The 13,409-nt window shown below is 53.5% G+C and overlaps 1 protein-coding gene across 3 annotated transcripts in view; it reads right to left on the bottom strand.

The window, feature by feature from the left end:
* The window catches only part of ECE1 (endothelin converting enzyme 1), a 124,808-nt gene that overhangs the window by 2,683 nt on the left and 108,716 nt on the right, over window positions 1–13,409 (bottom strand). For all 3 annotated transcript variants that reach the window (XM_005203072.5, XM_005203070.5, NM_181009.2), the window contains 8 exon segments: window positions 12,392–12,502; window positions 10,779–10,877; window positions 10,101–10,178; window positions 8,510–8,613; window positions 4,786–4,896; window positions 3,953–4,020; window positions 3,068–3,258; window positions 199–294 (listed from right to left, as the gene is read on the bottom strand). In XM_005203072.5, the coding sequence (XP_005203129.1) occupies window positions 199–294; window positions 3,068–3,258; window positions 3,953–4,020; window positions 4,786–4,896; window positions 8,510–8,613; window positions 10,101–10,178; window positions 10,779–10,877; window positions 12,392–12,502 (858 nt within the window).

Genomic DNA, 13,409 nt, shown 5'->3' with positions numbered 1-13,409 from the left:
TCCTCTAACAGGGTTCTTGACCCTTCCTTGAATTTCTCCAAAGATGAAGCTCGCCCTCTTAAAGGGTAAATGCCCTGTGGACGGACCCACGAGCTAGGGCTTCTCTATTTGAGGAAATTTGCCTTTTGGTTTTCAGCGCTCCTAGAACTCAAGATGGCAGACTGTGCCTGGGTATTAGTTTTTCTCTAAAGAACTCACCTGTGCAAAACTCAGGAAGAAGAGCTGGTTGTTGGTGAGACCCAGGGTGGGCAGTGTCTGCTCAGCCCCATTCTTCTTGACCCAGTTCTGGTAGGCCTGTGGGGAGAACAGAGCTCAGGGTCCGCGTGACAAGGGAACAATCGGGGTGGCAGTGAGGGGCTAGTGGGGGCGACCTTCGAAGATACATCCTGTTGGGACAGGGCCTGGCTTCTGGGGGTCTTGGGCCTCAGCTCTGAGCCTAACTCAGCCTAGAGGAGCCGCCCTCTACCTGCACTCATCCCAAAGGGAGCTCATTCAACCCCACGGCTTTAAATACCACCTCGATCTAAATACAGATGCACCCTGCCAGCTCCAGCCTTTCCTGGGAACATTCAACTGCTCCAGCTGGACATCCAAGATGCATTTTACACACACACACACACACACACACACACACACACTGCTTTCCCATCACAGTAAATGATGCCAACCACAAAAGCTGAGCACCAAAGAACTGATGCTTTTGAAGTGTGATGTTGGAGAAGACTCTTGAGAGTCCCTTGGACTGCAAGGAGATCCAACTAGTCCATCCTAAAGGAAATCAGTCCTGAATATTCATTGGAAGGACTGATGCTGAAGCTGAAACTCCAATACTTTGGCCACCTGATATGAAGAACTGACTCACTGGAAAAGACCCTGAAACTGGGAAAGACTGAAGGCGGGAGGAGAAAGGGATGACAGAGGATGAGATGGTTGGATGGCATCACCGACTTGATGGACATGAGTTTGAGTAAACTCCAGGAGTTGGTGATGGACAGGGAGGCCTGGCATGCTGCAATGCCATGGGGTCGCAAAGAGTCGGACACGACTGAGCAACTGAACAGAACTGAACCACCTAGTTACTCAGGCCCAAACCCCAGGACCCTCCTTTGATTCATCTTTCAATCAACCAAACAGCCCTACTCTAACCACATCTCACCCTTCACGTTGCTCTAGCCCATCTCTTGCCTGGACAACCTCACAGCAGCTTTCTAACTAGTCTCCTTGACCTCAAACTGGTCCAATTCCAACCCCATCCCAACACAGCAACTCAGGTCATCCTCATAAAGCAGGGGCTGGCGACATTTTCTGTAAAGGGTCAGAGAGTAAGTCTTTTCAGCTTTGGAAGCCAAACAGTTTCTCTGCTGCAATAGCTCAAGGAACACCCTGATAGATGAAAACAATCACAGGCACCATGGAGATGAGTGGGTGTAGCTGTCCCCTCTCTCCCACAACTTTGATTTATTTTTATTGATTTAGCCAGCTAAGGGCTGGATGTGGCCCCCAGGCTGTAGGTCTGCTGACCTGGTTGTAGAGGGTGACGCAGATCCTTCCCCTGTGCAAACCCCCGCAGTGGCTCCCGCTGCAGCCAGAATAAACCCCAAGGTCCTTGCTCAGTCAACAGAGGCCGTAGCCGGGACAGCCACTCCTCCGGCCACCCCTCCTGCACCGGGCCATACCCTCCATCCCTGCCACGTCCTTCTTCCTGTCGTGGGCTGTGCGAGGCTTGGGTCCACCTCGCGGCCTCGGCATTTACTCTTCTTTCCCTGCCTCTTTCTCACCCTACTAGACTCCGTTCAAAGGTCATCCCCTCTAGAAGGCCTCCCCTGACCACCCTCTCCCCTATTTCTCTTTATTCCTTTGGCCTGTCTTGTCTTCTTCATCTTATCAGCACCTGACATCATCACATTTATCCATGGAGGTGTGAACTGCCTTCCTCCCCATCCCTGACCCGCTACAGTTGGGGGCTTCATGAGAGCAGGACCCATCGCTGTTTCGTCCCAGAACCACCAGCACCAAAACAGCGGGTCAAAATTTTGCAACACACTTTCCCTGACTAACAGACGTCGGGCAAGTCACCGGATGTTTCTGGGTTGTTTCTGGTTGGTTCTGTCTCCTGCACTGCTGCTGCTGCTGCTGCTAAGTCGCTTCAGTCGTGTCCGACTCTGTGCGACCCCACAGACGGCAGCCCACTAGGCTCCCCTGTCCCTGGGGTTCTCCAGGCAAGAACACTGGAGTGGGTTGCCATTTCCTTCTCCAATGCATGAAAGTGAAAAGTGAAAGTGAAGTCGCTCAGTCATGTCCAACTCTTCGTGACCCCATGGACTGCAGCCTACCAGGCTCCTCCGTCCATGGGATTTTCCAGGCAAGAGTACTGGAGTGGGGTGCCATCGCCTTCTCCATCTCCTGCACAGTTGGCGTGAAATACCTAATCGTAGAGTTCCCAGCGGCCCCGGCCCACAGGCCTCAGCACACAGCATCTCTCGGGCTTCCTGCTCTCGCTGCCACGGGGAGGAGGAGGAGGCTCTGCCTTAGCCTCTGGCATCTCTCTCTTCCAACTCAGCCAACATCGCCGAGGGCCACCCCAGACTAGACCCGGCGCCCAAGCCGTCACGTGCCATCTCTCTCACACCCAGCAATGCAGGGACGAACACAGCCACATGCACAGAGGCTCAGGGAGGCTGAGTGACTCACTCCAGAACCAGGACTGGAGCCAGAACTGGCTCCGTGAGCAGTGTCCCCCTCCCTTCCCGCCCTGGCCCACCGCTGCCTGGGTCAGGGGCAGCTTCCCCTGCAAAGGGAGGGACAGGCAGGTCTTCAGGTGGGTCCAGCCCAAGCCCATTCTGGTGACCCTCAGTGGGGGGTGGACTTGGGGTACACAGCCTGTGTGTGCCAGGTCCGAGCCGGGTGCTTCACAGACACCCTTTCACTCAGTCCGCACTGCCACCCATTCCACAGATGCGGCCACTGAGGCCCAAAGACGCCGTTGTGCATGCCCACCACTCTTAACCGAGAAGCATCTGGACAGACCCAGAGCTGGGTCTGGGGTGTGCAGGGAGGGGCCTCCTACCCGATAGGCCGCCTTGAGGCCCCCGTTGTCGGCGATGTTTTCGCCGAGGGTGTGCCGGCCGTTCACCGGCTCCCCGTTCACGCTATAGTTGCCGTACTGCTCCACCATGCACGCGGTCTGCTGCTTGAACGCCTCCACGGACGAGTTCTTCCACCAGGGCCGGAGGTTCCCATCCTTGTCGTACTCTCGGCCTGCGGGGTCAGAGGGCAGCGTCAGGCTGGGCGGGGGAGAGACACAGCTGGGCACTGAAGGGCCCGGATGCATCAGCCATCTGGGGTGGGTGGGGGAGGGAGGACGTGACCCGCCTAAGGACCCGCACGTTCAAAGTTCCGGTGGAGCTGTATTCACGGTCGAGGCTGGTGAAGGGCCTCTGACCCTGCGCCCAGTGGCGGGGGGAAGGCAGCGGGCAGCGCAAAGGTCACAGGAAGGTCCTGCCTCCTCATTTTGTCTCAGGGTCCCCAAGGCAGGAGGCAATGAGGGGGATTCTGGACGTTAGCTGGTGAGGCACTAACTCTTCTACTTGTCGTTGGACCAGAGAAGTCTCTGGGGTAGTTGAGGAATGTTCGCTCCCCACTGACTACAGGGGGAGCACTGTACTACCCCCCAGCACCTCACACCTTCGGGGAGCGGGGTGTCCCACTGTGAGCCTGCCCAGTCCTCATAATCACCACATGATCAGCACACCCATTTTATAGATAAGAAAATAGAGGCCTGAGGAAATGACGGGGCTTGTGAGAGGGCACACAAATTGGCAGGTGTCTGGGCCAGGATTTTAACTTTCCATCTCCTCCTGTCTCCAAGGCTAAGATGCATAGGAGCAAAAGCAGGAGCAGCGGTGCCAGGAAGGTGGGGATTCATCTGAAGAGGACCCCGAGGAACCCGTACCTTGATCATCAAAAGCATGAGTCAGCTCGTGGCCCACGACGACGCCGATGCCGCCGAAGTTTAAGGCACTGGAAGGGGAGACACGGGGGTGAGAGTGATGCCGTGTGGGACAGGCCCACCACTTCCTCAGTCTGGAGACACAGCAGAGTCCTGCAGGGCTCCAGCCGGGCCCAGAGCCAGTCAGAACCTGGAGAGCCAGCTGCACTCCAAGCACCGTGCCAGGCACTGCCCTCTTGGGTCAGTGCGAAGAGCTAGGCCTCAGTAACTGACTATAAGGGAGCAAATGGAGGTGTGGGATGGTTCAGCTACGTTGCCCAAGGGCCACTCAGCCAGCAGAGAGCAAGCCTGTTCAGATCCAGGCCTGTGGGGAATTCACTTCTGAGACTTCTCACCCTTCCCAACTTCCCAGCTGAGACTGTTCTAGAATATCACTAGAGGGGCACTCCCCTGTTTGGGGCTCCTGCCTCCATGATGGTATCACTGACTTGATGGACATGAGTTTGAACAGGCTTTGGGAATTGGTGATGGACAGGGGAGGCCTGGCATGCTGCAAAGAGTCGGACACTACTGAGCGACTGAACTGAACTGCCTCCATGATGAGCCCTGAGTTCTCACTGTGTAGGGACTCTGAGGTCTAGGAGACCCCGGAGAGAAGCACAGGGAGTGAGAGTGTTGTTTCCATGGCAACGTCTCCTGGCCAGTGGAACAAGGAGCCCTCGGTGAGACAGGTTTGGAGGCGGGCTGACCCAGCTGTCAGGCTGGCCCGGGGGGGTCTGCTGAGGGGTTGCGGGGGGGCAGGGAGGAGATGGGATGGAGCCTCAGGAGCGTCCTACTTGGGTGAAGAGCGGGTGTAGAATGGCGCCTGCAGGATTCCGGCCGGAAACACGATCTCGTTCTTGGTGGGCGAGTAGTAGGCGTTCACCATGGGCGGGGTCATGCTCCACCTGCAAGCGAGACACACGTGGAAGATCCGACCTCATGGAGGGCGGTAGGCGGGGACAGCCCATCTGGGGCGTGTCGGGAGCCCTGAAAGTGTGGATTCCCCTGGACCCCGGCCCAAGGCATGCAAGCATGAGGTAGCACTGCTTTTGAGAGAGGAAACTAGAAACACCCAAATGTCTGTTAGGAAGGAATTGGTTGAATTCGATGTCACATCGCACAGTGGAACAGTGAGACCCCGGCAAAGATCGAAATGCATTAACTAGTAAGGACCTACTGTAGAGCACGGGGGGCGAGACTTCTCAAGGCTCTGTAAGGCCTATACGGGGAAAGAATCTAAAAAGAGTGGATTATGTACGTGGAGAACTAACTGGTTCATCTCGTTGTACCCCTGAAACTAATGCAACCTTGTAAATCAGTTGCACTGCAATAAAAATTAAAAACCAAAAACGAGAAAAAAGCTCCCCGTTCTCCACCATGGTTGTACCATTTTACACCTCCACCTGCCAGGCTGGATATTTCCAGGTGCCCAGCATCTTCTTCCACACTAGAAACTATCAACTTTAGCCGTGTTAGCAAGTGTACAATGAAATCTCATTTTATATTTCATTTCATTTCACTATTAAAAATGTTGAACATCTCAAAAAAAAAAACACAAGGAACAAAATGGACCATTCTACACTAAAAAGTCATGACTCTCTAGGCTCAAAAATGAGCGTGTCAGCAGTTTTCAAAGTGTGCTGCACGGATACCTGGTGAGATGCTGCTGCTGCTGCTGCTGAGATGGGAAGCCCCCAACTCCCTTTCAGGGGCTCTGTGAGGCCGAAACTATTTTCATTAAAATAGTAAGATGCTATTTACCTTTCCCACCGTGTTGACATTATACGGATGGGGGAAAGGCAACGCTGGGTAAAACTGCCGGAGCCTCCGCTGAGTCAAGGCAGTGGTACCAGTTCAGTGGGTCACCATGTTCTTCACCAATTAAAAAAAATAAAATCTGTTCACTTAAGAACATCCTTGATGATGCAGCATAATAATTACCTTCATTAAATCTAGACCCTTGAGTGCAAGTCTCTTAATAGTCTGTGACCAGATGGGAAGCACTTGTAAGCATTTCTGTTTTTATTTCTTTTTTTAAACTTTTGGCCACACTGTGGCGTGTGGAACCTTAGTTCCCTGATCAGGGATTGAACCCACGTCCCTGCATTGGAAACATGGAGTCTTAACCAGTGGACCACCAAGAAGTCCCAGCATTTCTGTTTTTTTCACGGAATGCCATTTGTACTTGAGAGGATGATGGGTGTTTGACAGGCGTTTTCTTGAAAAACAGTGAGCGCATCACCTCAAGCGAAACAACTGACGCGGTTTGTTGCCAATGAGAAAAACTCAAGGTTTCAAAACAACTGAAATTTCAAGCAAAAACTTGAAAAACTGGTGTCAGCCACGGCAAACTTGATAGCTGTCCAATACTTAAAGACTTTTCTCTCTGGAGGTCAACAGCAACATTACCCGATGTAGACTTTTTTCGGATATATAATGTATAATGAAGGTGGCACTGTTAGGAAGATACGTGAGACTCAGTGAAGCACTGTTTTCCAAATGGCCACTGCATGGTGTTGCAAAGTCACACGTGGGCAAAGGAAGGATCCATTCAAAGCGCAAGGCACACTGATGGAATAGTAGTGCGACAATGTGAAAAGCTTACGAACTGGTTTCAGACTCTGCAGTGCAATTAACCAGACAACCTTATTTTCAAAATAGAAACAGAGACACAGAGTAAAAAACAACCTATGGACACCAGGGGGGGAAAGGAGGGTGGGGGGATTGAGAGGGGAATTAACATATATACACTACTGATACCATGCTGCTGCTGCTGCTGCTAAGTCGCTTCAGTTGTGTCCGACTCTGTGCGGCCCCATAGACGGCAGCCCACCAGGCTCCCCCGTCCCTGGGATTCTCCAGGCAAGAACACTGGAGTGGGTTGCCATTTCCTTCTCCAGTGAATGAAAGTGAAAAGTCAAAGTGAAGTCGCTCAGTCGTGTCTGACTGTTCACGACCCTGTGGACTGCAACCCACCAGGCTCCTCCATCCCTGGGATTCTCCAGGCAAGAGTACTGGAGTGGGGTGCCATCGCCTTACTGATACTGTGAATCAGATAGATAACTAATAAGAACCTACTGTATAGCTCAGGGAATTCTGCTCAGTGCTCTGTGGCAACCTCAATGGGAAATCTGAAAAAGCAGGGACATACGTATGCGTGTGGCTGATTCATTTTCCTTACGGTAGAAACTAGCACAATATTGTAAAGCAACTATACCCCAATAAAAATTAATTAAAAAAATTACTGCCTGCCAAGTTTTGGAGTAGTATCAACGAGGCATGTACACATGTATCAAAAGGACTGCTAAAATATTCTTTCCTTTTCTAACTACATGTCTGTGTAAGGCCAGAGTATCTTTACATATTTCAAAACGATACATTGCAACAGACTGAAGGCAGGAGCAGATGTGAGAACCCTGCTGTCTTCCATTAAGCCAGACATTAAAGAAACTTGTAAAAAGTAAAACTATACCTCTCTTTTTAGTAAACTTTAGAAGAACAGTTCTTTTTCACAAAATTTTCAGAAAAGTCAGTACAATCCCCGTAAACAAGTTTTTGGGGGTTCAATGATTTTTTTTTTTGAGCATAGAAGAGGCTCAGATGGTAGATATTAATGAAAAATTTGGCCTCCCAATGATCATTCTGATATGAAGGACCAGTGGGGAGTGGAGTGAGACAGAAAGGGTATTTTCTCTGAGAGCCTAGCTAGTCACTATGTCTCCTCCAGATGAGTCCCACAGATATGCATTAAGTGTGGATACATTAATGAGTAGGAGACTTAATTTAAATGGAAAAGTTTAAGCTAAAAGACTTCTAGTAAATTCACAACACTGGGGTAGTGCTTGCACCGTATTCTGGAGATAAAAGACCACTTTCTTGTTCGTTTAGGGTGTACCGTGGTTGAAGACAGAAAAAGAGAGGAAACAGAGCTGTTCAAACTCCTGTTGTCCACAAGGGGGAGCCAGCGGCAAAGAGAAAGAAGTGGCTTTCGCCCTTTGGCTTCCCTGATGGCTCAACAAGTGAAGAATCAGCCTGCAACGCAGGAGACGCAGGAGAAGTGGGGTTGATTCCAGGGTCCAGAAGATCCCCTGGAGTAGCAACTGACAACCCACCCCAGTCTTCCTGCCTGGGAAATCCCATGGGCAGAGAAGCCAGGTGGGCTACAGTCCATGGGGTTGCAAAGAGTCAGACAACTGAATACACGTGCGCGCGCGCACACACACACACGCACACACACATCTTATCTGCAGACAATGAAGCAAAGCCTTGAAGGCTGCAGCGGCAGAGCTGGGCAGTGATGTCAGGTGGACCCCCTCTGCCAACAGGCTGGACACTGAGGACACGCGGGCTCAGGCTGATCCCGGCTCCCGGCATCTGAGTGGGATAACACCAGTCCCCGCGGCTCAGAGGGCCGTCAGGACAGTTACATCCCCGCACACGATTCAGGCTGAAGGAGTGCTGGGCCCTCACACCCGCCTGCGGGAGCCAGCGTCCTCCCAGTGAGGCCCAGGGACTTACTGATCTCTGTTGGGCGCTTTCCGGAGCTGGTCGGCAGTGACCCTCCAGGAGAAGTTGAAAAACCGCATGGCGTTCTCGAAGTAGAGGTCTGGCACAGCGGTGTACTGGGCAGGAGGGAACAAGTCACAGGGTCAGAGCACGCTCAGGTCCTTGAATGCAAACCCTGTCTTCTAAAACTGAGGAAGCTGAAACCCCGCGTGGCCTGGGCACTGGTCCGCAGGGCAGACAAAAGCGAGGGGCGAGGGGCTGCAGGCTGGGGCACTTTTCTTGGCCCGCATTCTGGCCGGGGCTGGCGCCCTCTCCCTTCAGGGGCACACTAAGAGCTTCACCTAGGGCGGCCCAGCAGGGTCTCGGGGCAACAGGAAGCCCGTGCCATCGTGCCAGGGCCTTGGGTGGGCAATACGTCCAGCGGGGTCCAGAACTTTCTGCAATGATGGCCAGGTTCTATGCACACGTTGTCAGGTACTGTCGACATCAGCCACATGTGGCTCTAGGTCATTTGAAATGTGGCGAGTGCAACCTTTTAATTTAATGAATTAATTGATTTTAATTCTCTAAAGTAGGGACCTGTGGCCAGTAGCTGCCACACTGGCCAGCACAGATCTCATAAATGCAGCTGGGATCTGTGAACTACCAGGGCGCAGGCATGACTGCACACCTTCCTCCCCACTCAGCCTGGCCTTTTGGCTCTTGCCACAGGTGTGAGGTTCTCTCTCAGACCTGCTCTTTACATCAGGGCTCCAGTGAAAGGCCAGGCCCTTGGGGTCCGGACTCTAATCCAGATGGGGTCTGCCTGGGCTGTCTCCAGGAGCCCCTCATCTTGTATCATGATACCCTGGAGCATCTAAAATTATTCTCAAGGAAAAAGGCTGCAGATGAGTCCCATATTCTCAGCTGTAATTTTCATATTCTTAGGTTTTAAATATAACCACAACGAGAGGTTATTATAATTTCACAAATGCCTGAATTCACAAATTTCAATTACAAGGTATAAAGCGTTCGGGGCAGAAGCACAATCCATTTAACGGAGTGATTTGCCCAAAGCTCTAACCACCAGGGACGCATCAACCACCCCGCTGCCTAAATTCAGCTTAAACGTGCACCTGGGGTTTAGGCTTCCTCCTTCCCGTTAGCATTTCAAGGTCTGAACAAGAGGCCCAGGTTTCTCCAGGGAGGTGGGGAGAAGCCGGGGGACAGGAGGCAGGTCCAGGTTTCTCTGGGGGCTGGGAGCTATAGGGGGCTCCACTCTGATGCTTTTAGGGATGCAGTTATGCCTTCTAGGATCTGGTCGCCCCCCTCCCCCATTATCTCCCACTCATTGAATGGAGCGGACTATGCTGTGCTGGCCAAGGACTGCTGGTAGGTCCTGGGAGGCAGGGGCCACTGGCTGGCCCCAGGGGAGGAAGGAGGAGAGATTGGCCCCCTGGTGCCCAGTCCATCCCCAGACCCCACACCACTTCATCTCAAGACGTCTTGACAGTCATGGTGCCTCCAGCAGCCCACCCAGAGCAGCCTCTGCCCTTTCCCAAGTGGAAGCCCTCCAGGGGCATTTCAGGAATGCAAGGGGGCAGAATGCAAGGGAGCCACTCACGTCATTGAACACTTTGTCCAGCTCCTTGGGGTCCATGATAAAGTTGGGGTAGCCTATCATGTTGTAGATCGCGTCCGCCTGGGCAGGAGAGACACGGAGGACAGTGAGCGCTCAGCAGGGCTCTGTGGGTGCCGGGCTCAAGGTCGGGGCCCAGGGAAAGCAGCCAGGCCCCTCCCGCTCAGGGCCTTCCTGTTCCTTTCTCTTGTCTAACTCTCCCTATCCTTGGGATCTCTGCCTCAATGTCCCCTCTCCAGGGAAGCTTTCCGTGGCCTCCCCGCCTCCGCTGGACCATATCCAATCCTTCGTCACATCACTCTGTGCCTCTCCCTTGCACATATGTTTTTTTAAATTATATTTATCTGGCTGTGCTGGGTCTCAGTTGCAGCACGTGGCATCCAGTTTCCCAACCAGGGGTCGAACCTGGGCCTCCAGCGTTGGGATCGCAGAGTCTTAGCCGCTGGGCCACCAGGGAAGTCCCTCCCTTGCACACTTAGCATTCTGTTTTCACCCGGTCATTAATCCGAGCTACGTGTTCACGGCTCTCCCGCCATCGTGCTGGACTACCCACAGCATCCGTGTTGGGCTCACCGGCTAGAGCCAGTCCCTCCTTCGCCCACCTCCTCCTCGGAGGTCGCGGCCCTCTGTGCAGGGCCCCTCCCAGCTCCTGGCCAGCCTCACCTTTTCCTTGGCCGATTTCCGAGTATCTTCATCCATCCACTTCAGGGTGCTCAGGCTCTCTTCAAACGCCTTCTTGATCTCCAGGATGATCTCGCTGGCCTGAGGAGACAGTCACGTGTGGGCACTGAACTTGTCCATGGGCAGCGGGCATCCCATGGAGAAGGATGCTGTGGGGCCAGAGACTAAACTCAGATCCTGGCTCCAGGCCTTGTGCTCCGAGGTGCTGGGCTGAGGAAGGGGGTCCACAGCCATGGTTCCCCAACCTCCTTCCTCTAAACGCTAGCATCCTGTGAGAAGAGACGGATTTCTATAAACAGGGCTCCCTGGTCAAATACACTCAGGGCAAGCTCTGGGAACACTGGAAAAGACTCTTACGGTGGGACTTAGGGGTGCCTGTGCCGTGCGCTGTGATTCTTTTCAGAAATCCTAGGACGTGTATCTGTTCTCAGAGGTAGTGGCTCACGGAATTCCTTCTGGATGGACTGGGCTTTAACATCTAGAGAAGCCGAGTTCTGAGGGGTGGTTCCAGAAAGACTGTTCAGGCTGGAGATGAATGTCAAAAGCAGATCCAGAGGCTGAAAAAGACTCCGGAGCAGGGGAAGGGGGAGTCGGGCAGCAGGAGGAGCAGACAGACTGACGACGGACAGAACGTGACTCAGAATCTGCATCAGCCACTAACAGGCAGGTCACGTACGAGGTTTGAGTCAGTTTGCTAACCTCTGACTGCAAATAAAAAATCTGTGCAGTTAAAGTTAGGAATAAAAATGGTACTAAAGGAAATCAAGCCTGAATATTTATTGGAAGGACAGATGCTGAAGCTGAGGCTCCAATACTTTGGCCACCTCATGCAAAGAGCCAACTCGTTGGAAAAGACCCTGATGCTGGGAAAGACTGAGGGCAGGAGGAGAAGGGGGTGACAGAGGATGAGATGGCTGGATGGCATCACTGACGTGATGGACACGAGTTTGAGTAAACTCTGGGAGGTGGTGAAGGACAGGGAGGCCTGGGGTGCTGCAGTCCGTGGGGTCTCAAAGAGTTGGACACGAGTCAGCGACTGAACCCCAACAGTAATGCCACAGCGGCTACCCCTCCCTGAGCCCGCATTCTGCTCCGGTTGCTGTCGTGTGCACAATGCCGTTCAGTCTCCGCCTGAGGGATGGACGCACCCACCTCCATGTCCTTGGGCTCAGAGTATTGTCCCAAGACCCCCCACCAGGAAGAGACAAAGCCGGCATCCAGGCTGGGGCCCAGCTGTCTCCAGGCGCTCAGCCACAGGCATCCTGTGGCCACCACCACTTCATGTCAAGCTGTTCTGTCAACATGACCTCTCTGGGCCCTGCCTACCCTTGGAGGTGGAGACGGCCAGACTAACCTCCCTGGGAAGCGGGGAGGGCTACGTGAAATCCTACAGACAAAGTGCCTGCCACTATGATCATATTCTCTGTTGTAGGTAACTCAGATTACGCAAGGCTTTAGAAAATGGAACCTTGGAGTTAGGGCCGGAGCCCTGGCCCGGGGTAGAGCCAGTCCAGAGTGGATGAGAGCGCGGCCTGGCAGGCTCACGGGGGAGGCGGGTGTGATGTCACGGCCTCCGTGTGTGGGGGGGCACTTACTATGTTCTTGCTGTCCTCAGCGAAGGTCGCTTTGACGAACATGGGGCCCAGGGCGAAGCCCAAGGTGTTCTCTGTATCACTCACACAAAACTTCCAGCGGGGAAGACACGTCTGGAAAACACAAGTCAGAGGGGTTAGTTGACACTGTCTGTCCAGGAGGTGGCAGAGTGGGGTCTGTGCTTCTGTCCAGAACTTGAGGGAGACCTTTCCTGACCCAGCGGAAGTTATTTTAGGCACTGGACCAAAAGGCCCGGGGATCACCCTAATCCCTGCCATCAATCGCTTCCTGCAGAGCACTCCACAGATGCTAAGGTATCCTGCAGAGCCACCAAAACAGACCTGGGAGGCAGATGAGGACACAGTCCACAAGGGGAAGCCGCTGCTCCAGTCGCCCTGCCGCCGGAACCATGACATGCCGGACTGCACACCCCACACCCCTCCTCTCTCCTGGAGGATGCTAAGGATCCTGGTCGCAAAGAACCTTGGGAAGTTCCCTTTCTACCCCCAAGTAACAGAAAACCCCAGAAGGGCTGCAGCCCCATTTAAAGCCTCTTGGAGAAAGAGCCACCACCGGGACCCTGTGGGATGACCGAAGTTCATCCGACCTCGGTCTCACTCACAAGCCCACCAGCCCACAAGATGTGCTGGAGGCTGGGCTGCAGCCTTCTGGAGCTGGGCCTGGGGCCAGGCACCTGGGCTGGGCTCAGCCTGCCTGCTCCTCTGCCCAGACCGCCTTTGTGGACAGTCCACATGACCACAAGCAGTGGCCCTGATCACACAAACCCCCACGCTGCAGGGAAGCTGGTCCTCTTAACTCTGAAGCACAGGTGGTGAAAATCACCCAGGCTCAGGGCAGCCTGCTTCACAATAGCCATCAACTGAAAACAACCCAGATGCCCGTCGACAGGCAGATGGATGAACAAAATGTGGTATTTTCATACAACAGCACGTGACTCGGCAACTAAAGGGGAAGGAGCGACGGACGCACACGACATGGGTGAATTTCACTGCCGTTAGG

The sequence above is a fragment of the Bos taurus genome, chromosome 2 (assembly GCF_002263795.3).
Source record: "Bos taurus isolate L1 Dominette 01449 registration number 42190680 breed Hereford chromosome 2, ARS-UCD2.0, whole genome shotgun sequence".
NCBI lineage: Eukaryota > Metazoa > Chordata > Mammalia > Artiodactyla > Bovidae > Bos > Bos taurus.
This window is presented reverse-complemented; position numbering and strand designations above follow the sequence as displayed.